At 41.2% G+C, this 25,843-nt stretch overlaps 1 protein-coding gene across 2 annotated transcripts; it reads right to left on the reverse strand.

Moving 5' to 3' along the window:
* Window positions 1–61: 61 nt before the first annotated feature.
* LOC128266364 (uncharacterized) lies at window positions 62–24,174 on the reverse strand. 2 transcript variants are annotated; one of them, XM_053002844.1, is made up of 9 exons: window positions 23,703–24,174; window positions 17,729–17,789; window positions 8,607–9,006; window positions 7,378–7,538; window positions 6,600–6,801; window positions 5,738–5,989; window positions 4,733–5,676; window positions 4,284–4,496; window positions 62–1,150 (listed from the first exon to the last, which is right to left on the reverse strand). In XM_053002844.1, exons 3-9 carry the CDS (start codon window positions 8,999–9,001, stop codon window positions 873–875), a joined length of 2,445 nt encoding a protein of 814 aa, XP_052858804.1. In that variant the 5' UTR covers window positions 9,002–9,006; window positions 17,729–17,789; window positions 23,703–24,174; the 3' UTR covers window positions 62–872. The 2 variants fall into 2 exon arrangements, with proteins under 2 accessions (XP_052858804.1, XP_052858805.1); XM_053002845.1 differs by lacking the exon at window positions 17,729–17,789.
* Window positions 24,175–25,843: the final 1,669 nt, after the last annotated feature.

Genomic DNA, 25,843 nt, shown 5'->3' on the forward strand with positions numbered 1-25,843 from the left:
GTTATTGAATGGCATGAGCCTTTTCGTAAATAATTATAAATTCAACTATTTTTGTTTTAGACATTTTTTTATAAATATGTTTTTTAAGGCGTAGACTTTATTGCTTTACTTAATCAGTACAATTCGTTTATCAAATTTTTGTTTATCAATTTTCATCTCCTGTGCTCTGGAGAAGCTCCTAACAATTAGCACCGCCTTGCGTTTCGGCTAATAAATAATATAAAGTACGAATAGCAAATAAATAGTTAGGGTAATAGTTTTAAATTGTGGGACCTCGGAAACTAGGAAATGTCGCCTTGAACAGAAGCCTGGCACAAAACATTTTGATACAAAATTATTTGGCAAACTTTGTGTGAAAATGTCAGCAGCTCAATAGTTAATAATAAATAGTGTAATAGTTATAAATGCAATTCGCTCGAGGACATTGAAGCAGATTTCTCACTAAACATATAATTATAATTAGCCTAACTTTCGCCAGAGAGATTATAGCTCTAAACTAATTCGAATTTAGCGGTAGAAATTTTCCGTTCTTTGCTTGGCAATGCGCAGATTTAAAATGCTGGAACCTTGATATCCAATCCATTTAAAAGCGCGCATTTGTGACAGATAAAAAAATGGTCTGTGTTTGCATTTGTGACAGATAAAAAAATGGTCTGTGTTTGCAAATCAAAAACTAAGAGTAAGCTAATCGTAGGCTTATTCTAGGCTGCAATTAATCTAGGGTTTCCATTGATTTTCATGTATGTGTCGCTGCTAGGCGAATATTTGCTATTTAAGTCTCATCGAATCTTTTGAAGCTTTCGAGGCATATTGCGTTTGTTCCCAGCTAAGTGTTCCCAGCAAAGTGCGAGAGCCACCCAGAACAGATCTCCCTAGAACTGCTGTCCGTAGCGTCCGTTGATGCCACTGTCGTAGAGTTTGCTCAGCGTGTCCTTGGCGCTGCCTCCATAGGACGCTCCCGACGACGAGGATCCCGCGGAGGAGTTCGGAGGCGGTCCGTACAACATGGTGGGCGCTCCGTAGGTAATGGTGGGCGTGGGCTCATGCTGATAGAGGTAGCGCTCCTTGCTGGTGCGACGCTGCACGGTCTTCCAAATCCCAAAGATGATCAACTGGGCCAGCAGAAAGAGGGCTCCGGCCATAATTAGTCCTACAAATAAGAAAAAATTTAAAAACATACTTCATTAGTTAACTTGTTTAAAACATTTCCTCAGTGATGTGTGTGCTAGCTTATTTCTTAAACTTATAAAGCTATCTGTACATTCAAGCTATATTTTCAAGAGCACTTTAATTAAGTGCATAGTTTAAAGTTTGTTTGAGGGCTGTTAAACTTTAATAATTTTACTTTGTATTTTTTTTTATCTCTACATGTTTTAATAATTTGATGTATGACTTATTTTTTAACTTCTCAATACCAACATGTGCTTATGGAAGCCTAAACTCCATACTTAACAAAATAGTACAACACGTTCTTCAAACAACTGTTTTACTTTTTAAATTAAATGATTTTATCTAAACCCTTCAATAACATAATAAAAATGTTGCTCCAGGTTGCGTACTTTTTAAAAAGGAAGTCGAATCAATTGTTTATCTCGAGTAACCGAAAAATTTCGGTGGGAACTGGTTGCAGACCCAGCAAAACTCTCGATAAGATCGCCTCAATGGGCGGATGACAAGGAACAACAGGCAGAAGTGACCTCGGATCGGCTTGATTATCACAGAAAACAAAAGTGGGCGCCACTTGACCCACTTTACCCACCGTGAATTGAAACCAAACTAGAGGAGCGAAAAGAGCAATGAATATAGCTTGAAGGCCCCAAGACGCAAAGTGACCAAGTGACCAAGTTTGACAGCAACAAGTTGAAGATAAACAAAAACAATGAGAAATAAAACAGCGACAATTTAATGCATGAGTTGCATATTTCGGCACGGACTTGGAATTGGACTCTCTTGGCTTCACTTTCTATACCCTAGACATCGCATATTGCCTGCTTGGCCTGGCCTGGCCTGGGTTCTTAAAAGTGCAACATGCCACATAAATAAGCTAGCGGCGGACCTCGGTGGAGGAAATTCGAAATACCGAAGCCGGTAGAAATCTGGTGAAAGTGCCGTGCCGCCAAAGTCAAACTCGAGCTGCAGTGCTCAGCTCAACTTGCATGCGTTCAGTTTTTTGTCCAGTTCATGAAATCAGAATTTAAGAGCAACAACAGAGACGACGACATGCCAGATGACTATCAGAGATTACTTCGTAACAATGTTGTGGTTTTTCGTTCCTCAAATGATCATAAAAAGTAAACCGAAAACAAATCAACAAACAAACCAAGAGCCACAACATCGTCATTATCATTATCATCGTCATCGCCATCGCCATGACTTGAATGAGTTTCAATAACAAAGTGCACGCACTTGAGTCTTTTATTTATGTATTTGACTCCAGCAAGAAGACCACAATAACAATAACAAAAGGGGGAACAACAAAAATATACAAAATTATAACAATTACTTTAAACGGTCCTCGGAGTTGTGGAGGTTTCAGGGGGGGCAATAACTGAACTGTGGCGCCCACAAAATGTTAAATAATTTGATGAAACCCGAACCAGAACAAAGAGCCAAGAAAAGCGCTGAGAAAACTTGCAGAATAATGAAAGTGAAGTAATCTATCTGCTAAAAGATTTTCCTCTAAAATGAAAACGTATAAAAATTTTAGCACACTTAAAGCAAAATCATATCTTATCAATTGTAAAAATGTTAATTTATGTCGATTGCGAAAATCTGAAAACGTTTTAAGTTGTATAAAAGTGAAGTGTGACTTGAAGAGAAACTTAATTGAAGATTCATTCGATTGTATGTTTTTTAACGACCAACATGAGCTACTGGGTATCGAGAGCACTAAAATCCTTATGTATGTGACTCAGAAAATTGATTACCGATAAGTAACGAATGTAAATAAACACTTAGCGATGGTTATTCCAAGATCTATTAAAATGGAAAAAAATAAATGCAAATGTTGATTTTGCAGAGTTTCATTAATATATAAAAGACAACAACTAGTAAATGTTGGAAAGATTTATGCCAAAAACTAGCAAGCCTGTGTAAAAGTAAAATTGCTTAAGAATTACGCCTTTTAAAAGACTAAGACCATTTCAAAATGAAAAGAAAATAATCGGTAATTTGTTAGCTAACTTCTTTATGTAAAACTCGTCGGTTCTTAAGGAAAATGCCAGTTATTAATTGTGAATCTACTTAAAGAGAATATTGCACTATTAAGTAAATATTAGACAATTTATAAAACAAAATAATTGATATGCATTTAAAATGGGGAAACTTCCTAGTGATTTGTTCCAAAGTAATACCAGAAATTCGAGAACTGAACTATCGTAAATTAAAAGTCATTAAAGTGATTGAAATAATGGAAGAGATTCATTTCTAAATAAATATCAGCGAAGAATGTAAAATGCTCATAAACTTTGACAAATTACAGGGTGTTGTTGATGCGGCGTTAAATTGGCGCTCTGCATGCCAAAGACGAAGGCCAAGTTTCATCTGGGTATCTTCTGGGTGCACACGCATCCAGTTGGCCAGGTGATTTCAGAGCAATGTGTGCGGCAAATGAGCTTAAGCACGGTTAGAACCGTTGCTATAATTGCTTCGGCTTGTTCGCCTCTGATCTGCCTTGAAATGAAGCGCGTAATTTCCTCTGAAAATTACGAGTGATGTATGGTGTATGGTGGTGGTCCAGTGAAGTTTCATCTGTCTAACGAGCTGTCAATTTAACGCTTCAACGCGGCTTGGAAATTGCTCCACAAAAGCAGTGACACATGGGAGATGTAGAAACTCGGGAGCTGAAAAGCCAGTCCAGCATCTCACCAATGGACAACAAACTGTGCAGAAAGATTTTCGCGCCGCACGAAAACGAGGCGTGCAGAATCCTGGTGCACAGCTTCGGATGAACTACTGACCTGGTCGTGAGTTAGCAGAGACACCAAGGAAAAGCCAGTCAGACAGCCCAACATCATAACACAGAACACGTTCTGGACAACGAAGAACCCATTTTAAGGCCCCTTGCTCAAGTCGGCAATGATGAAAAATTGATTCATTATAAAAATTAGCGAGCCAAGAACAAGCTGAGCGCCTCACGATGCAAGTAGGACACGATGTCGTCCAGGAAGGAGGAGCATTCGAGCTCCTGCTTGCTTGTCTATGCAAATCAAGCTGGCTTTGATTTGGATTTGAGCTTGATTGGTATTTTTCACAGAGCCCCCGGAACGAAAAATCAAACTTACCATAGCCATTAAGGCAAGTGAGCTTGTCCTGGGCCACGCCCGCATAGGCCTTCTCATGGGGACCAGAAACGCTGTCATTTTCATGGGTAGTGGCGGTTCCATCCTCTGGCTGGAAGCCAAACTTGTCTGTGATTTGTATGGACTGCATGAGCAGTATGTTATCATCCACAGGGCCCACATCACGTCGATGGCGTGTGCTGAGCAAGAACTCGGCTGCAAGGAATTGGGAAAAGTGTAAGATTGCTTTAGTCATCTATCGATCTAAATATTAAAAATCTTTTAAGGTTACAAATATCGAAATATCGATAACATTGTAAGGTTACAAATATCTAACTATCGACAAGATTGCAAGACTACAAACTACTACGAGACTACAAATACCAAAGTGTTATCGACATTGTTAGGTTACAAATCTCGAAATTGTATATAACACGAAATATGACACTTACCACCATCAGTTCCATTCAGTACCGATCGCTTCTTGCGACCATAGGAAACCAGAGACTTGAGCTCTCCACTGGCGCCATCCTCGCTGTCGCAAATTACGGGCTCACAACGTGGAATGCAGGGCGTAACCAAGGCGCGGAACTGGACCACTTCGCTTGAAGGAAACTTGAAGGCGTCGAACTGCGAGAGCAGCACCTTGCGATTGTGCGCCAGCTTCTGGATGGTGCCCATGATGTATTGGTCGGTGGGGCAGCCATTAGCATCGATCAACGTTATCTCGGCGCTGTCGGAACCATCCATGGCCACCAATTCTCTGACGAAGATCTCGTACGGGCTGTTGGGTTCCACGATCTCGAAGCGGAGGGCCAGCGGATCGCCAACCTCGGCAATCCTCTTCATGTCGCTGCCATCCCGCGAGGTTATCTTCATGATGACATTGGGCGAATCAATGGTGATCTCCTCACTCAGGGATGACTCAATCTCTCCAGTTACACCCAGGTCGACATCATTCAGCACCGTTTTGTTCGTCAAATCGTATTGGCAGGAGACAGCCAGTCCAAGATCGGAAGATGTGACGATCATGTCGTGGTGCTGAATCACAATGTCATTCATGTATCTGCCATACGCACTCTGTCGCACATTGCACTCCAGATCATTGTAGCCCATACGAAAATCAAACTCCAGGGAGTTATTCACATTCACAGCGCAGGATTTGGGAGCTCCCTTGGCATAAACCTTGCCATCGAAGAGTTTAGAGGTCCTTATCTTGGTAATCATCTCCCCAGAACGGCACTCAATGGAGACATTATAACAGGCGGACAGTTCATAGGTGGCTGCCTCGGGAACATCCAAGTAGGGATCCATTACATCAGTGAGAGTAGCTCTGCTGTGATGCGACAAGCGGCAGACCATGTCCCCAGTATCATTATAATCATACGAATGGCATCTATCCGGAATCAAATTAAATCAGAGGGCAATCCAATTGTTAGACCCTGAGAATACCTTACCTATAAGGGGAGTTCAGGCAGAGATCGCGACACTCGTCAATGGTATTGATGTCCTGGTAAACCGAATCCACTGTCTTCAGGATCTTGCCCGAAATCCGCTTGAACTCGCACAGCTTGCTAGGCTCCTCGGCGCAGTTGTTCTCCAGATAGTCGGCTCCATCGTAGGGCTCCACGCTTCCTCCGGCGGACAAGGTAATGCGGTCCATGTCGGACAACTCACAGAGACCCGAGTGGCGGTAGTAGTTGGCCGATCTGCGAGGATTGAGTGGTATAGGACGGAAGAGTGAAGGGCGGAAAGCGAGTGGTGAAGGTAGTGGAAGAAAGCAAGCGGAACGGATATTAGATAGATATTAGGAAAGAGTCGCAAACGAGAGCAATGAGAGCAAGGTAAGCAGCTCGAAATTGTAAAATAATAAAGCATTATTTGTGGGTAACATCATTTCTATTAAAATTTAGTGTTATTAAATATTTAGTATCTCAATTTTCAAATAGCCCACATCATTGTGAAATATGCGAACAATTATGCAAGCGTTTGCATTACAGAAAAATCTTTAAAAGTTATTAGTAGTAAATAAAATAAACATGTTTTTATAAATTAAGCTCTTAAGAATAATTTGTCTAAAAAAAGTAACAAAATATAAATTTTTTAAAATGCTAGTAGTAAAAGGACATACAATTCTTAGCATGATAACTACATCATTGAGTTCAAGTATTTCTCAAAAATATGAAGAGATTATGAATTCTTAATGACCCACAAAAATCACTTTACAGATCTAACTTGCATTTATCCTTAGCATCAGGTTTTACCCATAAGAAACTAAAATTATACATTTAAAATCCATTCTGATTACTTAACACTCACCGGCATGTGAATTCGGTCTCGCCCAGGCAGAGTTCCAAACAGTCCCGTCGCGACAGAACCGTCTGACTAGATTTGACGTGCTCTGGGAGGCGGTAACCTTGAACGCGATCAATGCACCAGGCCTTTGAGCAAGGACGCACGCCCAAACACGATTTTTGTGCGTAGATGGTGAAAACCGGAAACTGCGAGCGCGAAAGTGAACCTGAAAATGCAGAAAACGCAGAAAATGCGAAATGAAAAGTGGTGCTTTCAGCGGGAAAAGCGGGAAAGGCAACGGTTGTGTGCGTATTTTATGCGTTTTACGCACACGCCCCTTCACTGCAAAGTAACAGGCGTTGAGAAACGGGCAAAAGCTTCAGCCTTTTGGAGCTGAGCGCTGAGCCACGACAACTGCATCGACATTCGAGATTCGACTGGGGAAGGCTGCAGAAATTATGCGTTACTATGCCAAAAGCCAGTTTGGCTGCAGAATGGGCAAAAATCTAGTTTGCAGGCCGGGCCAAAAACCGCGTCGTGCGTAAAGCAAAAGGTGTGTGCTGCTGCAGGTTCGTTTGTTTATTTCTGTTTTCTGCTTTTTCGCGAAGCAGAGCGGACACGCGGGTGATTTATGCCCCCAGGCCACGACAGCCGAAGCCACAACCTGCATGAACTAGAACTTAGTAATTGAGTAAATGAATGAATGAACGAACAACTCAGAGTCGCCTGAATTATTGAGCTTTCTTTTGCACAAAAACAGAAGAAGAAATATAAAACGGAATTCTCACACTTTCTAACTCACCTGGCAATTTATCGGCGGTCGTCTTAAACAGCACACACAATCCGGTTTCGTAGTTGACAGCGCTGCAGGACTCGTTATTTTGGCAGGCCTCCAAGCAGTCGGTGAGCATCAGAGTCCCGGGTAAGGTGTCCAGCATTTTGGAGGGAGCCGAAAGCACGTAGCTGAAAAGTGTGGAGAGATGATTTATAAATGAGATCGATACCGCGATACCCCGATGATTTATGATCCCCGAACCGGCTAATAGATATCCACAGCGAATGAAAACGAAAGTGGTCGGACATTCTACGATCTTAGGTCCATGCCGAACAAAAGACTCTGGCAACGAACTTGCCGCGGGCGATGACTTCTAAAAAAAGCCATGGGATTAGTCACGTTTTAGCCGAACAGTGTCACTCCTAAGGAAACCACAAATTTGCATATGACAGTTGCCAGATAGCAATGTTCGATGGTGCTGGATTCACCGCTATCTCGTCTTCTTTTCTTCTCTTCTTATGGAAATGAAAATGTTAATTGGCCCAGATGTTGCCGAGTTGCATTTCATTAAAAACTTATGAACTTGCGGCCTCTCTATTGTTGTGTCGCTCAAAAATTCAAATATTAGAAGGATAGCAAAAGTGAAAACAAGTGGCCATAAAATGTAATCAGGTTTCTATAATGCCGGCGGTTGTGTAACTCTTTATTGTTTTGTGACAGTTTTGAAAAGGTTGCGGTGATCAGGGGAACATCTTTTTCTTTGATTATGCAATATTTGGAAAGTCGGGTTACTTTTGGAAAATGTCTATTTAATAAGTTCAACTGTATTGTATAGGTTATAAAACCGCTCAGTAAAATAATACACGTATTTTTAAGAAGGGGTGCTACGTAAGAGGGTTTTACTGAATTAACTTAAATAATTCAAAATCTTCTTTAAACGATAAAAACACCAGAAATTCTGTTCTTCTAATAATTAGCTAAAATGTTAATTAAATAAATAAAGAGGTTGGTTGACTAGCACTGTCAAAAACAAATTAAAATATTTCAACGAAATACAAAATCCTTAAAGTTAATATTGAAAGGCATGATTTAATATTAAAACATTTTAATTAATGTAAAAAAATATAGTACTTTTAAAATGATTCCTACTTGTTGTAAATGCATTACATTAATTACAACATTGTCAAATGAATTATTAAAAAAATGTAATATTTCCGTACCCAAAACCTCACTCAAAACTTGAAAAGCTAACTCACCCAGTAATGATCTCGAATCCAATCATATCTGGATCGCACTCCTCCTCCTGAACTCCGGCTGGTGCCTTGTCCGTCTTCGCCTCGGGCTGAGGCTCGATGGGCGTGACTAGGGGCTTGGGCAGCTCTCCGCTGCCACCAGCTGGAGCCCCAAATGCAGATCCCACTGTGGCCGCCTCCAGATCGCCGTTTCCCTCCGTGGTGCTGGTGGTGCTAGTGGTGCTGGCGGGTGTGGAGCCACCAGATGGGGCAACTGCCGGCGGCGAAGGCGTTACATTGGTGCGCGGATTGGTCTGCTTGACCGGCTTGACAGGACGTTTTGTTTTGCGTGCGGCGCTGGCGGCGTCACTCGCAATTAGGCAGATCAGTAGCAGAAACGTGCAGCGGCGTAGAAACATTTTGTCTGCAATTGAAATGGTTAGACGGGGTGAGTACATGAATTTATCAGAGTTATCCCCCGGGAGGAAAAGCTAAATGTTAATTAGGCAACTAATTTCACATTACGCGCAATTTATGTAATTCCTGGTGTGCACTTTATTAGTTTGGCGTTAGTCTTAGAAGACCAACGACTAGGTTTCCTCCACGGGGGCTTTGCTCGCCCAGGAATGAAAACGGAACGGAACTCTATGTCTTGGATGGTATTTAAGGTATTCCCCAGGTGTTTCTTTACGTTCGAGCTTTAATTGTCTGACTTGTTGGCCGTGCGTTCGCAGCGTTTAATTAAAGCCGCAAGCAATCTTGGCTCTATCCATTGTGCATATACAACAGTTGCACCACCGACAATCAGAACAAAAACATTGCTCAGGCCCTCAGTGGTGTGATCTTTTATATGTTAAAAAACCGCTGTCTGGGAACTATTTTGGGTGCACGGGACGGATAGAGAGGCGTAGGTGGCACCATGCTGGGGGAAAACCCAAGAGATCCCAGACCCCATGGGCCTAGATTTCCCCTAGTATGTATAGAAGTTCTGATTTTCCAGATACTCATACTATATAGGCGCTTTTAGTCTCAGGTGTGATAATATACATTGTTATTAAAATTTTTGCACTGGCTTTTTACTGCATAATAAAACGAAAACTGACTGAAAACTTTACCAGAAACATATAACTACTTCATATATTTTTAAAGCATTTGGTTTTAATGATTTAGAGAAACACTATATCGGTGCTTTCAGCCTAGTGTAATTACAAAGAAAATATCCTGCCTTCCTGTTCTGCACAATAAATTTATTCCCTAAAGTATGGAACCCAAAACTAGTTAAAAAAATGGCGATAACTTGATCCCTCTTTCAGTTTTTTATTTTTCTTTACGAGCAGTTTAATATGCCAACTTTATAAGAAGTCATTGACATAACAAACATATTGTCGTCTTAGTTCCTTGCCTCTGTCATAACAGTTTGCTAATCCAATTATGCAATCTCTCTTCAAACGCGCTAAACAATTAACACTACAGCTGACAATCTCAGATCTACAGCAGTATTTTCTTATTTTTTTTGGCGAATAACTGACTATTTCCCGCATTTCTTCGTGAAAGTGAATTCAAGCTGTGTGTGCCCCATTCATAAAAAGAGAAAGAAAAAAGACATTTTCATGTTGTTAAATATTTTAATGCGTTTCGGCTGTCGATCGCCGGCTAGAGCGTAAAAAGTAAGTTTCACTGGCTGGCAATAAAAAAAAGGCAAAGCCGATTCCGCTTGAAAACAGAGATTCGCAATGCTGAACCACCTGTGAGATAATCTAAAGTGTGGCTCATTATTTTGCCCGAGAGACAGCGAAGAAGATTTAGCGGTTAATAAGCGGCTGCGTGAGAAAAGATTTTCGTTCGGATTTTCATGATTTTAGTACTTTTTTGGTTTTTTTTAAGCTCTCTCGCTGGCCACTTGTTTAATGTTTCGTTAGTTACATAATTAATTATGAGATGGGGTATGGGGTTAGCCGGCAGGTGGGATGCATGCAAAACCAGGGCTACGCCCACGCCTGGGATACAGTACAGCCTCCTGCGACTGCGACTGCAACAACAACAGCTCACACATAAATTATGAAAGCCAAACAAGAGTGGAGTGGAAAGAACCGTTATTGCTAATAACATGCTTTAAGACACTGCACTAAAAACAATATGTGGCTGGCTGGAACCCCTTGATCATCTCGGTGGTGCGCAGTGTGCACCATTCCTGTGCTCGATTGAATGGGGAAAAAACGGAGGAGAGAAAAAAAGACGAGACAAGAGTAGGAACCAGAAGCGAACTCATTACGAAACGCTCACTTCCACTTGCAATTAGTTGTATGAATGAATTTATGCTAATTATAGGCCTCGACAGGCAACGCAACGCGCTTTTAATAAGCCACCGCGGGCTGAAACATTGACTGTGCCCTCAGTCCCATTCTTATCTGTCGGCTTTTTCGGTTTTTCTCTGGCCCGGCCTGGCCCTTCCAAGTTTTTTTTTCGAATCGGTTCAGTTTCACCTGCTAACCCACAAATGTAATGAGCCGTTGACCAAAGTGGACAGAAAAGCCAAGAGAAGAATGGTCCAAACCAGAAGAACGGTAAATGTGCGTGTGTGTGGCATGCGGTTAGTTCGAAATTTGGGATTTGGAAATAAGAAAAACGTTCTTTGGTTTCACCACAGCACTTAAAATTTCCATGTGAGCGTGACCGAAACCGAGAACCTCCGAAAAAAGGCCGGCTACATTTTAATTAAACCGCTGCTGTAATTTGTGGCCAGCCAAACGTTCTTTTGTTTTTCTGATTCTTAGTCCCAGATTTCTGGCTTATGATTCAACAGTTGATGATTTTCCCTCGCCGAGCTATAAGATATGTCTATCAATTTCACTAATTGAACGTTAACAAGCCGCCGCATTGTAGCTGAAAGCGGTTTTTCCATCTATCAATCATGTAAACTACTCGGCAGCGATTCCAATCGAAGAGAAAGATACAATTTGGTTAGTTATTAGGTGAGACCCGGCCATTCGCAGCTGCTTCCTAGTGATGTTCTTCCTTGTTAATGCTTGGCCCATAAACAAAAGACTCGAGCAACGAACTAACCATATATGTACAAGGCTTTGATTGCGGCCTGCAGAGTTTCCATTAAAATTTGCTAATGGCTTTTCGCCCCGTCTGAGTTTTCCAGCAAGTGAAAACAAAATATGAACTCATTTGCCGATGAAACTCTAATTGAAAACGTTTAAATTGAATTCGATTTGCTTAACTTACTCACCGAAAGGTCAGCTTTCTGAATATATTCAATAAAAATTTCTCTAGTTTCGTATGCAGGTTCCCACAGAAGGCATAATATTATAGATCGTTCGATTTGAATTTATGCCAACTAAATGCCAAATGCTAATTGACTTTGCAACCATAAAAACAAAACACTTTCTCAGTGCAAAAACAAGGAACCTGACTGCAGGCATTGTAAGCTGTAAGACAGCCTGAGCATGCATAATAAATGTGGCCCGCCGAGAAATGAGTGCTCTCTACTCTACTAGAAGGAAGCAGCATATTAGCACTGAAGTCGCCCAGTCGACGGCATTATCATAAACTAAATATAGCAGCAAATATCAATTTGATTGTGCCGGCCGAGAGCGCACAAATTGAGACCGGTGCACAATGGCGATTCAGTTCAAAGACTTGCACGCTGAAGTCTGTAGATGTGAGACCAAAGACCGGGCTGAAACAAGCATTGTGTTGGCCAAGCAAGTACCGTTCGGCTTTGCCGCATGTCCGGCTGCTGGCCAGTGATAAATTATCACTGTTGGCCGAGCCATTACTTTTCGGAAATGTACGAGGTGAGCGACTGCAGTGGCTCAGCACCACCACCAGCTTTACCACCTTTAATAAAAATGGGATGGAAATCAGAATGCTTTGACTATGAGAATGCGCTTTTGGCCGATGGGCAAGCGGTAACCGGAGATAAACAGCCGGCTTTTGCCAAGGCGTTGGCGTTTATTATGCAAATATTTTAGCCTCAACTTAAGACCGCAAATTAATATTGCTCAGCTTGGAGCTGCATCTGCTGCTGCAACTGCAGAACAATGTCGCATTCATTTAACGGCACTTGGCTGATTGTTATTTAAAGTTCAGTTCATAACAATTGTGCTGCAGTGGCGATGTGGTGCTGATCTGATGCTTTGTCCGCTCCGCAATTTACTACTTTTGCATAGTTAACAACTTGATTGGTAGCACTGGGCAAGCTGACATTGAAATGTAGGCCTTGCCATCATCGATGCCCGCCAATGATTGTTGTCTTCTTTGTGTTCTCTGTTCTGTTCTGTTCTGTTCCGTTCTGTTGTCATGCTGCATAAGTGGAGAGGACTGGTTGCAGCCTGTTGTCTGTTGCATAACTAACAATGTTTAGAGCGCATAAATACATGGCCACGGCCGCAAGAACATTTCAGCGCACCGCATCGAAGCGAACTCCATCTAACATCTAACATTCAGAGTAACGGAGTCCCGTACAAATGCTCATGACATGCAAAGGAATTTCAGTTATGTTTGGGCCGCCCATGCGGGGCGTTTTTTTCCCCCCAGAATCGACGGGATATATCCCCAGCGGTTTAGCAATGCAAATTGCGTTGTTTAGCTTATAGATAATGTCATTCAGAATGCTCTCGCACAAGTATCACAGAAATGCTTAAGGAACTCGGTGCGATACAGAACAAGTTTGCTGCCAAAAGCCACTCGATAAATGCCTGTGATAAGGATGAAGAACGACAGTTGGCATGGAAAGCAGAGTCAATGTACGGGTAGCATTCTTCTAGCCAGAGACGGCTGATTTTGATTAGTTTGAGCTACGATCTGTGGTATGCTTTGTAGATCAGTTAGATTGACAGTTTCCAAACCCTTCACCATTCAGTCAGGCGACCATCTTAAATCATTAATGGTCAGTAAAATACAGAAAATTTGGAAGACTCGCCAGAGTTGAACCATAAACAAGGCACTAAGATGACCATAAAGAAAAGTCACAAATCTTTAGTAAGAACTCGAGGAAATTACTTTGCTTTATCCGGCTCAAGGTCCATACAAGTACCAGTTCTTTTGAAAAAAATAAGAATTAAACTTATTTTGTATTAAACAACATAAGTATCTACTTCTACAATACAACATAAGTATCTACTTCTAAGTAAAGCGTTTACCATCACTATTAAATTGAGGTTCCAGGATGACCATTAATTGTTCATTTGACATAAAACATAATTTTATTTGTCTAAGAAAAGTGTTTAATAGACAATTTTCAAACCCTTTACTGTTAAAATAAGATCCCAGAACCGTCATCCATAATCGTTTATGGTTCATATGAAATAAAATATCTTTGCGATAATATCAACCCAAGGAGTACCACGAAGATGTCACTTGGAAAATACACCGGCTACTTAATCTTCATCAGAGCAGACAACACTAGAAAACAGTTTATGGTCATAAGCCTGGCAATTAACACTTGACATTCTTTTCACTTTTTGTCGGTCGTTGATACGCTTTAGGCCCCTCACAACAGCGTCCACTAATCGCATCATAAAAACACATTTTATTTGAACTACGTGACAAACAGAACTTTATGGCCAGTGCAAGCGAAGAATCCAAGAAGGGACCGCACCGCAGAATAGAGAGTTCTTTGGGAAGTGTGGCCAAGTGCGTTTCGCTTTCTATCAGCCCACATTCTAGTATTCTAGTATTCTGGCCTTCACCTGGCCATTCTTCGGCTCCATTGTCCGATGACATCAAATTCTACTTGAGTGCTAATTCGAGTCAATAAAAAAGCGTTTAAAAGCAAACAATAATGAATGCTAGTTGCTAGCTATTAGAAATTCTAGCAAACTGGCTTAAAGAAGCACGCAGAAGTGAAAGAAAGCCGGTCAGACGTAAATTAAATGGAAACTGCCAGGCGAAAAACAACAGAAAAAGCTTGGTTTTTTTAAATCGAATGCTCAGGCGGCGGCACGTGTCGTTGGCTCGCTGGCTTTTCTCTTTCGGGAAATTCTTGGGGCCGAGACGACTCATAACCAAAAACCAAAAACCGCTGACAGCTTAAACATAAATCCCGACAAAGCCCCGAAAAAGGAAACGGCTGGCTGGGAGACGACAACGACAAGAGGAAAAACTATCCGTAAATAATCTTAACAAATTGAAAAGCGCACGCCAAAGTCGCATCATCATTATCGAGAGCCAGAAAACTGGACCTGTACTGGAAACCAGGTCGCTTGGCGGTCTGTGGGCCTCCCACAGTCGTATGATTTATGCCCGGCTAGCTGTTCACCCACCAACCAAGCAACCAAGCAACTAACCAACCCATGTGTGCGTTGCAAATTTACGACTCAATCAAATGCAAATTGCAAGAATTTTGAAGCTGCACCTGCTGTTGGGGGTCTTTTCCGGCTTCCCCAGTGTGACCCAGATTCGATGGAAAACGGTTATAAATTGCGTGAAAATGCATTACGCAAGTACAAAAGGCTGTGAATGGTGGCATCAACATCATCATCCACTGCCAACAGCCAAGCAACAATGTGAATTGGTCGCTCCAGTTTTGCTGGCTAATTTATGCAACATTTGTTCGCTGTGGCAGGTGGAAGCTGTCGGCGCACGTAACTGTCAACATGGCGCAAACTTACTGTAAACTGCATATGCCAACAGCCACCCACCCACTGCAGAAAATGCAGGAGAAGCCACTGAACCACCGAGCCACCTTGCCACTTTTGCCACTGAACCGACCGCGCAGCTAATTGTCGACGCTTTTTGCATTTAAGCCAATTTGCGTTCACATTGTTGCCTGCCTGGCTGCTGGAAAACGGCTGCCATCTAAATATCTTGACTCGAAGCTAGAATTCTGGCCAAGATCTCGACTTTCAGCACTATCTCCGATTAGAATGTGACATTAACCCATTTGGCGAGCGGCTTTTCGACGATTTGGCGTTTTGGCGTGAAATGCTTACAGAATGTGCAATTTAAATGCGGTACGAGGCAGGCGACAAATTCAATTAACCCATTAAAGATAACACAATTGATGAGTTGACGACTAAATACTTAGATAGCCAATTTATTTTGGTTTGTGCTTTTGTGATAGTGTTCTATAAAATGGGGCTATGAAGGTGGTTTACCTCTTATGATTAACTTTTATTTATTAAGATACAAAATAAAACACTTAAAATATGTTTTTTTTTTCTTTTACAATCTCAAAATTTAGGTTTTTTAGGCTAGATATAGCTTTATAAAGCCTCCCCTCTCTTGCAACTAGAAATCATATTTACACAATGCTATTTTCCATTCCTTTTGTCGCGATTGAAATACCTTTCCGTCCAATAATTTGTCAACAAGTTCTGTATGCACAACAGGTACAGGCGGACCAAAGGATGAATGGCAGGCACTTAAATATATGGCACTCAAGGGGTTAAAAGCGGCTTACGGCAGCTAAGACAACAAACAAACAAACAAACGAACAAACAAGTTTTGTGTTGCTCAAAAACACACTGGCCTAAGCAAACAGAAGCAGAAACAATTTTAGTTTGGCGCTGGAATGGGGTTTGTTTGTTTGCCAGATGGATTGACTGATTGATAGACTGACCGACCGAATGACTGGCCACTGGCTTTTGCAGCCTTATGATTTCGCCTTTTGCCGACGCTGCGCTAATTTGTTGGCATCCATCGAGTGGAATTGGCCAAGACAGGAAGGCAGAGAAGGAAGCTGAGAGAAGAATCTGGCAGAGGCAGAAGCAGACAAACGCTGCCGCCACAGACAACCGCTGCCGTCTGCAGAATTCCAGATAATTCTCCGTTTGATTTATTAACCATCATTACACACATTCGATGGCCGCTGATCTTTTGCTGCTGCCGGGCAATCAGAATCAATATCTCAGCATCTCAGCTGGACTTCCGGTTCAGGTGTTTCTGTTTCTGTTGCTTTTTACATCCATTTGCCAGAGGAAGAGAAACCAAGTCCTTTTGGAAAGGAAGCTGAGACTATGGACCCATAAATAACCACCAAAAACAGAGTCAGTAGCCCAATTGGCCACGTTTATATATAGAACGACTCACATTATATAATTTGCACTGGCCAAGATTTATGGCTCGGGGCACAGTTGCCATTTGTGGCGATGCGATTGTGGCTGCTTCCATTTCGAATGCGTCTTTAAAACGCAATAAATATTAAAGCCGCTGGTCTAGTCCTCTGCGTGCAATTTATTCAGTTTATTCGCGCTGCCGTGGAATTGTATCTGCCGATAGGCAGCGTACAACGCGAAAATGCTGCATCTCAAAAGTGGAACAGGCCAACGGCATGCAACTCAACGGCAACAGCAACCAAACTGGGCTCCCTCTCTATTCATGGCTTCTTGGCTAAGAATATTCATTGCACAATTATGCCTTGCCTGATTCTTATACCAGATCATAATTCTTTATATAGATAGCTAATTTATGCTGTGTCTGCACGTCAGTCAGGTGCGAGGTACATGTATACCCGTGAGTGTAGAGTCAACCCACGCCACATTATTTGCTATTTAAGCGGAGAGCCCGAAACTGGGTCGATGATATGCACTGGAATGCAGCAGCTGAATTCGGCTTAAACGATTTACACTTTGTTGGCAACCGATTCGGGGAACCTCTGCATTAATTGCACCTGAATCTTCATTATATTAACTACGGGCTACTTTTAATACTTCAAACGCACTAAATCCAAACTTCCTTTCCAAAACCATGGGTTTCTTTAATTTGTTTGAAACCCATTACGGCCTGCAATTGAAGAGAGGACAAGATCTCCCAGTTCGAATAAAAGTCTACGACCGAACAAGTGCCGCACTGCAGTTTTCCATTTTCCACCTTGGCTCCCCAATTAAACTAAATTTTTCTGGTTTTACGGTTCTGTTTCATCGTCCTCACTTCATTTTGATGAATATTTAAATATTTCCCGTTGTAAAAGTAACAACCAACTTCCGCTCCCCGCCTTAAGGGGTTTAAATTTCAGAACGATTGAGTTTCCAGTGAATTTCCCTATGAATAATTTAACTTAACTATATGGCCTACAAAAGTACACATAAATCCTGCCTACTTTTAAATAGAATTCTCATTCCGTTCTCGATTCTGAGGGAATGAAATGACACTCTGAACTTGACATAACCCCTAGCCATATTTGATTTGGCACATACCTTAACTGTTTGCTCTCGTGGCTTCAATCCTCTCAAATCGGGTCTCCTTCCTTCGTTGTATCTGTAAGGCACACAAATGCAAATTAGTTAAATATTTGCTTACAACAATGGAGCCGGTTTTTGAGCCACAAACCCACTTAAAGTACAGGCGATGCGATACAGATCTGTGCATCTGCATCTGCGGCAATTGAGTTTAGTGTGACAACGTTTAATGTGAAAACGAGAACTAAATAAATAATTTTTACCACTGGCAAGGCATGGCAAACAAACAATGATATGCAGCGATAATTTCATTAAAAGAGAGGAGAAAACTTAGGGAGATCTACAGCTCTTAAGCGACAGCAGCAGCAGCAGCGGATGGAATGGATGGTGTATCCGTCTTGACGTCGAGCGCTTATCTGGAGTCTGAATCGTCAGCAGGTGACATTGAAGTAATTTACTTGCTGTTGCCAGTTTCCACCGCTACCCACACAATTTATTTGCAACTATTTAAGCGAAGAGAAGGAAGCCAAGAAATCCAGGCCGTCGTGGCCCGACCAAAAAACAAAAAACAAAAAAATAAATAGTAAAAAAGCCAGGCCTGGTAAACCAAGTATTATTAGCCAGAGTCTCAGTCACTCAGAGAACTTCGTTCGTTTTTTCCGCAAAAAGCCAGAGCTTCTTCTCCAGCTTCTTACTTTATTATTGGCTGACAGTAGTGTCGTTGCTGTGTTGTGCTGTGTTGTGGCAGAGGTTGTCGTTGTTGTGGAAACGTTGCTGCTGCATTTCGCATTCCATGCTAGCGAAAGTTGACCTAGTCGACGATCGCGGTTTTTGTTGTTTGTCGTTGGAGGCGGCAGGGGTTGCAAATCCAGCCGAGGCAGTGCAAATTTGCCTATAAACAACGAAATTAAATACGGCCAAAAGCCAAATAACTTAACTAGCAACTGAAGCCCAACGAAAATACAAAGTACTTGGTAGACTTATAAAACATTTTTAAGCCGATACCAGCGATACCATTTGATATGCATTAAAATATATACAATTGAACTTTAATTGATTTTAAATCATCAAAACAAAGTTTATAAAGTATAACCATACACATTTTTTTGGCAGCCCTCGGCTTGAAGCTTCCTTCGTGTAAATCCATAAGCGATAAGTGTTTTCCTGGTCGATCTTCACTGTATTCTACCAACTATCAACTGCCAACTGGCAAATGAAAACATTTGCGCAATTAAATATGCATTGCACGATGATCCCGATGCTCGTTTCCTTTTGGCCACTTTCTTTTGGCAGTCTTAAAATGCGAATTGTCTTGATGATGGAGTGCCGAGCATTCTAATCAACTCAAGATTTCTGCAAGATCTTAAACTCTTACTTTTGATCTGTATCAAGTTGCCCCCTCTTCAGCGCTCACGTCAGCAGTTTAAGATTAACAAGAGGTTCCTGCTGGCGGCGATAAAAGAAAATAAGTACGACGGCAGGCGGAAGCATAAGCCTCTCAGACACTGAACTGTAACACTTTCTATTGAGGTCAGCCGAAAAAAATAGCCAACAAAATAATAGTAAAAGGGCATTGAATGGGTGTAGAAGCGGCTAGAAAAGCTCGTGGTTCATAAAGGCGGAGAGACATGCATGGCTAGCACAATGGTAATGCCCAAAAAATGCCAGGCACGTTCTCGTACCGGTAAAAAACAAAAAACAAAAACGAAAAAAAAAAAACAACCCACTAACTCCAAAATTTCAACCTATTAGTAATTTTTCTCTCAATCTCTTGACTCTTCTTTATGTACACTCCCGATCGAAACGCAGGCAATGTCAAAATGTTAACAGCACTCAATGGCATCCACCGGCTTTTTTTCGCCTCACAGGAAAAGGGGTCTTATAGGGGTTTTGGGGGGTCTGGAGGTCGGTCTGCGGCGCTTTCTTTTGTGCACCCAGCCAAGATTTTTGTCACGATCCCCAGGCTTTAACGTTTATTGGATTATTGTCATTAAATTTGTTTGGCTTCGCGGAAAGTCTTGAAAGCGAAAACCTGGACGGGGAGAAACTCTATAGAGGGTTTGGGAGAGGGCAGTCCTCGCCACGAGTCAGAGGTTATCTCTAAAGAGGCGCTACTCGGTTTGCAGTGACCTTGGGTAAGGGTCACTTATTGGATATTTAGAAGGCTAGGACTTGAACGGAGTATAGACCCATTTTAAGGAACTTATCTTAGGTAAATGGTGTATAAATACGTATGTCAAAGAATTTAATTACTTATTAGAGGTAAATTTAAACTATTACTGAATTTATTCATTTTTTTTATGAGTATAATCTCTTGATTGACTTACACCCGTCTTTATTGATGTCTTTATGTTTATTTAATTATTGTCCCAATCACTTTCGTGTTTATTCCTGTTCATTTATTTGTTATCCTTCATTATAAATCACCAAGTCTCTAACCTGAATGCATTATTAAATAAAGATTTCGTAGCCTTTTTGACTAAACCCATCTTTGTAAGTTTATTTTTTGATTAACTTAATGATTTATTTATTTATTCTACTCATTTAATGATCGCTGACTTTGTGGTGATTAAATTTTCTTTCTGGCCAGCAGATGTCCCATTTTCATCAATGAATCCTTTAGTATGCTTTTACTTTTCCACTCAGTTCAGAAATTGTCGCTTTTCCTTTCTGGCATTCATATATCCATCGGCCACAGCCAGCTGGCAAATGTCAAAGTTTAAGCAAATACAAACGCCTTGGCATTGGCATTGCGATGGCGATTGCCATTTGGTCGTGCCAGATGGGTTCGAGTTGCACCCAAAGCGTTTTCAGCCTCCTCTGCTTCGTTTTCGCGCATTTAATCGGCGACAATCACAAGGCTTTTTTTTTTGGGGGAAAGAAGGGGCTTGGACGTTTTTATTTATGGCCAAGGAAGCCAAACAAGCGAAAGTCAAATTCTTCAACGATTATTTCTTGCTGATTTTCAACGGACGCTTCTACTGTCTTAAATCGTTTGCCCAAACTTCGGTGTCATTTATCCCCACCTCGAGTTCATTTTTCTTTCGTATTTCGTATTTTTGGTTTTTGTATTGCTTTCAGGCGGCAGGAGGCGATGGCAACTCCTGCCATTGTCTTCGATTTGACTTTGGGTTCATTGATATTTCGAGTGTGCGAAAAGTGAAACTCTCAATTGTCAATGTCCGATGTCTCTGCCTCTGAACTTGGCTTAGATATTTTAGCCTCTGGCAACTGCCAACGCTGAAACTGCATGCGAAAGTCTTTTACTTTTCAATTAAATTTCAATTAAAATATTACCGCAGCAAAAACGGCAGCAAAATACTTTCACACAATCGCAAATTATTTCGAGCAGCACTTCTGAATAAATTAGCCACACTGCATGTCTTCAAATCAGACATTTTTCAATGAAAGCTAATCAAGCGAAACAAGCTAAGATTTTGATGGACGACAGGTTGTGTTGCTGCATGTTATTAGCCTTTAGAGATATGACTACTATCCTTGAGCTTCTACCTAATAAGTATATTTCACAAAGTCAAAACAGCTACCAAAAGATCGTGGGATAAACTGTACTAAACTATGCCAGGTAGATAATCTTCTAGGGAAAATCCGATGTGTAGAAAGCTGCTCTCATTAGATGATATCATCAGCCAATTTCCTCCGATCATTTCTTAACCCAATTTCGTTGCGTCTTGTGTATAAATTATAAAGCGACATTAGCCTCAAAATGTGCCAAAATCCCAAATGCAAAGTAATCCAAACAGTTATATTACTTCCCATCATCCGTCGACCATTGTTGGTTAAATCTCTGCTAATTGCCGGGCCCAACAGCCAACTGACCCAAAAGTTGACAATCGCAAATAAACAAAAATGGAAATTTGGCACGCCGAAAACCAAACTGTAAAGCTGTTTACCCAAGTGAGGCTTTCAGATGGCAAGCTTAAAGTCGCGGTTGGCAGAGATTTCTTGGCCATTGACAACTGTAGCGGCGGTCCATCAATCAATTTTCTTGGATAAAGTGAAACGGAAGCGGTTTTTCTGCCTGACAATCAGCAGCACAATCGCAATCTCGCTACTTAGAATCTATTTCTCGATTTCTACTCGACGACAACTTGGTTAGCCATTGATGACCAATGTCAAGCCGCAAAAGTAAATTATAAACTGGAGGGAATAGAAATAGAAAAAAACCATATTGCCGTGAAGGTATAAATCAAAAGCGCGGACTCACGCCAAATGTCAAATTAAATCTATCAATTTCACAGTAGAATGAACGCCCAAATGCGGTGGGTCTGGGGGTCCATATAAAATCCGCTTGAGCAGACATTTCAAATTGCTTTGCTGACACCGAAGTGTGTGGGGAGTGGCTATATGGTGGATGCTAGATGCTTTAGAAACTAGATGGCTCCAAGGCACAGCTGCTCTACTGGCTACTTGCTACCTGGTGTTGTGGCATTTGATGTTGCTTGCTCGTAATTGCAATGGGAGAACTTTTTGCAGAAGGCTAATCAACGCTAACTGCAACAAACAAGCTGGACAAACAAACGCAAATTGTTTTCCAAGGCACGGAAGCCCAGGTCCAGGTCCCAGAATATTAAATGTACATGACAAATTGCCAAGCCGAAGGCTAAGGCTCTTGGAGATTCTCTTCTTTTTTGCCCATTTGGCGGCAATTAAAGCGCACGCTTCGTCTAATCAACGGCGACTGGCAGGCTGAGTAAATGAATAGCTGCCAGGCGAAAGAAGGCTGTGTTGTAACTGTCATGTCATCGTGATGATGCCAACTCCCTAGCTTCCTCGGCTAGATGGTAGATGGTAGATGGAACTTCGAAGCCCAGTGATGGCCAGGGCAATTATTGCGGGCAAATTTAAATACCAACTCCCCAGACAACACGGTAGCTGAGTTTCAATGGATCATTTCAACCGGTGGTCTCTTCTGTGCTCTCTGGCATTAACCTGGGCCTTCATCATCAGATGACCCTTTTATCAGAGTCCCAATCCTGTTCTATTATCTTTTTTACTCCACTCTTTGGATGCGGGTCCGCTCTTCTGACACGTTGCATTGTGCATTTCACACCACATCTGGAGCTTAATTATTTTAATTGCCCGACTTGTGTTTGCTTTTAATTGTGGGGACTCTAGATGATCTATAAAAAACAGCTTAAGACAAGGAAACTTAATGAATCCGTTGCCAATTAATGCAAATTTTATGGATGCCATCACAATTACAATCTGTATACATTATCGTTGATTGCAACAGGAATGCTAAATCAAGAGAAGACTCGTCACTTAAAATAGATACTGTTACATATTCATTTTGTAAAATAAGGCTGAATACAACTATTTTTTAATACACTAGAAAAAATATAACAAAATATATTGTAGACAAGAAATTGAATGTTAATTAAAATGATTTGAATTTTTTTTTTTGGAAAAAAAAATAATTTACTGGAGTTAAAGCCTTCAAAAATATTTCCGTTGCCAAATAATGCAAATTTTATGGATGCCATCACAATTACAATCTGTATACATTATCGTTGATTGCAACAGGAATGCTAAATCAAGAGAAGACTCGTCACTTAAGTCCCTTAAATATAATATTTTGTTAGCCAAAATAGATACTGTTACATATTCATTTTGTAAAATAAGGCTGAATACAACTATTTTTTAATACACTAGAAAAAATATAACAAAATATATTGTAGACAAGAAATTGAATGTTAATTAAAATGATTTGAATTTTTTTTTTGGAAAAAAAAATAATTTACTGGAGTGAAAGCCTTCAAAAATATTTTTAAGTACACCGGTAAGTGAACCGCTATTATTTTAAACTCTACGAGGATCAGGAATTTCTGTAATCAATTGACTAAAGGTTACTACCAGAGCAGATTCTTCAAACAAGAATACAAATTCTTGCCGATCACTGATTCTAAATTTATGTTTTGTCATTGCCCATTACTTGTGTATGGTAAAATGGTAAAAGTTAATATACACTCACTCCGCAAGAATAACGTGCAACTGTGACTTCGTGAGTAGTTTCAAAAGTGACCGAAAAGTATCCTTTCCCTTCGGATTGTCTTGTTCCTCCAAGATTTTCGGCTGTCGATGCTGAGTCACGCTTCACTTTCGAGATGAGTTTTTTTCATGTATGTAAATGATCACTGTTTGCTGATTACACACATTGCACATTTGGTGGGTATTGAATGTTGCACTTGACTTTGGTTGTTCCTGTCAAAGCCACGGATTTATTTTATTTTGTGAATTTTTTCTTTTATTTGTCAAGTCGCGATCGCTGCGAACTTGACCGTCGGGAGTTGACCGAATAACTAAAGTAAACGTTGGGCTAATCAGTCGTTATATAAGTTGCTCTCGGAGGAGTTTTGAGTTCTTCTTGGCTGATGTTGCTGCTGATATTTTTTTGCGCTGCTCGCGTGCGTTCGCCTTGACAATGGGCAACGTTATAAACTGCTGTCGACCATGGAGCTCAAAAGAAAGCCACGACACAAAGCGGCCCCGCAAAGAAAGCCAAAGAAATGAGCCGCAAACACAAAAGACTCAAAGCCAAACTCTTGTTTTGAGTTTCAGTTTGAGTTTGAGTGAGTTTCTCTGGGGGAAAAGCGAGTGCTTTGTGCTGGCTTTTGTTTGCATTTCACTCGGCCACGCGAAGACGCTCTTCTCGGGCTCTCTTCGCTTTAGCTGATCTCTTCTGAGGCAAATGTGGCATGGTCCATTCATAATTTTGATTACCAAATCCTCCGGCAGAACCGAGAACCGAGAAGATTTAAAACGGGCACACACGACGTTCAATATCATTAATTAAATTGAAATCAGTTCACAAGGGGAGGGGGAAGGCTTTGATGGAGAACTAGAAAAAGGGGGAAAATCAATTTTGCCCATGAGATCGCACTTAGTCGAGTTATTGGTACATGAAAATTATGATATTACTTCTAGGCTGAATCGGGTGGTTCGGTTCTCAGTTTTGTGGTCAGCCAGGCACTGTCGTGCGTTTTATGCTCCATAAAAGCTGTCCAGCACCGCAGTTTAAATGAATTAGGAGCCCAAAACGAAGTCAACTTGATTAGAAAGGTGCGACAGAACAGAAAAAAAAATCAAAACAGCCATCAATCGAGCTGCCAAAGAAAGTTACATACTTGTAAAGACAGCGTAAATTTCTATTGAGCCATTAACATGTTAAGCTCATAAATTGAACGATTCGTCGCTCATCCAATGTAAACACAAGCGATCACAGAACAATCGACACAAAAGGCCACCGAAAAATGAATCTATTTGGGATCGAATTGAGATTCGGATATTGGATTGTATTGAATGACGGCAGACCTTTCGCTTTCAACGAAGCTGTAACTGAAGCCAAAAGCCCGGCACGATCTTCTGCATACTGATGAGACCAGAGACGATCATCACGATCTGGAGAAAGCCAAATCAAAGAAATCCATACTCAAAACCAAGTCCACAAAGCGACAATTGCTAAAAGAAATGTCGCGCAAAGAAGCGCAAATTGTAACTCATGCAAAGCGGCAATCAAATGTCGCCGGAAATGTTTACACAAAGCGCTCGAATGTGCCCGAAAATTTTCAGATTGGAGAGGGGCTATAAGGGGTAAGAAAGGCAATTTGCATTTCACCGTGTGACAATGACAGCTGCTTAATGATGATTCACGTTGATTTGCCAAGATTTTGTGATCTGTATCTGTAGCTTTTGTTATTGGTGTGACTACCAACAGGTGCATTCGTTGTTTTGGCGAGTATTTGGCGAGAATCAAGGCTTCTTCATTGCTGCTTTCGTTTTTCGGTCGAAAATGAAAACAGCAATTTCCGAAAATAACACAGAAAACAGCTGCAGATGCTTCATCTATCTCATCAAGCTCGTTGCTTAAGTTTTTCGTTTCGTTATTATTTATACTACAAACACCGGATTTTAATTACAGCTCATTTTCAGAGTTTTCTCGCTCATTTAGGGTTTATGCGCTGGCGAAATCTTTCTCTCACTGCCCGCAGCCATGGGATTTTTATGTTTATTGGGTAGATTTGCTCCTCGTCTCCGTCTTCTTCGCTGCCTTTCTTCTTGTGAAAGACTGTGCAGTTTCTAACAGCATCCGTTAACGTTTTCGTAGCGCTGCCT

Source organism: Drosophila gunungcola, chromosome 3R (genome assembly GCF_025200985.1).
Source record: "Drosophila gunungcola strain Sukarami chromosome 3R, Dgunungcola_SK_2, whole genome shotgun sequence".
NCBI classification, from domain to species: domain Eukaryota; kingdom Metazoa; phylum Arthropoda; class Insecta; order Diptera; family Drosophilidae; genus Drosophila; species Drosophila gunungcola.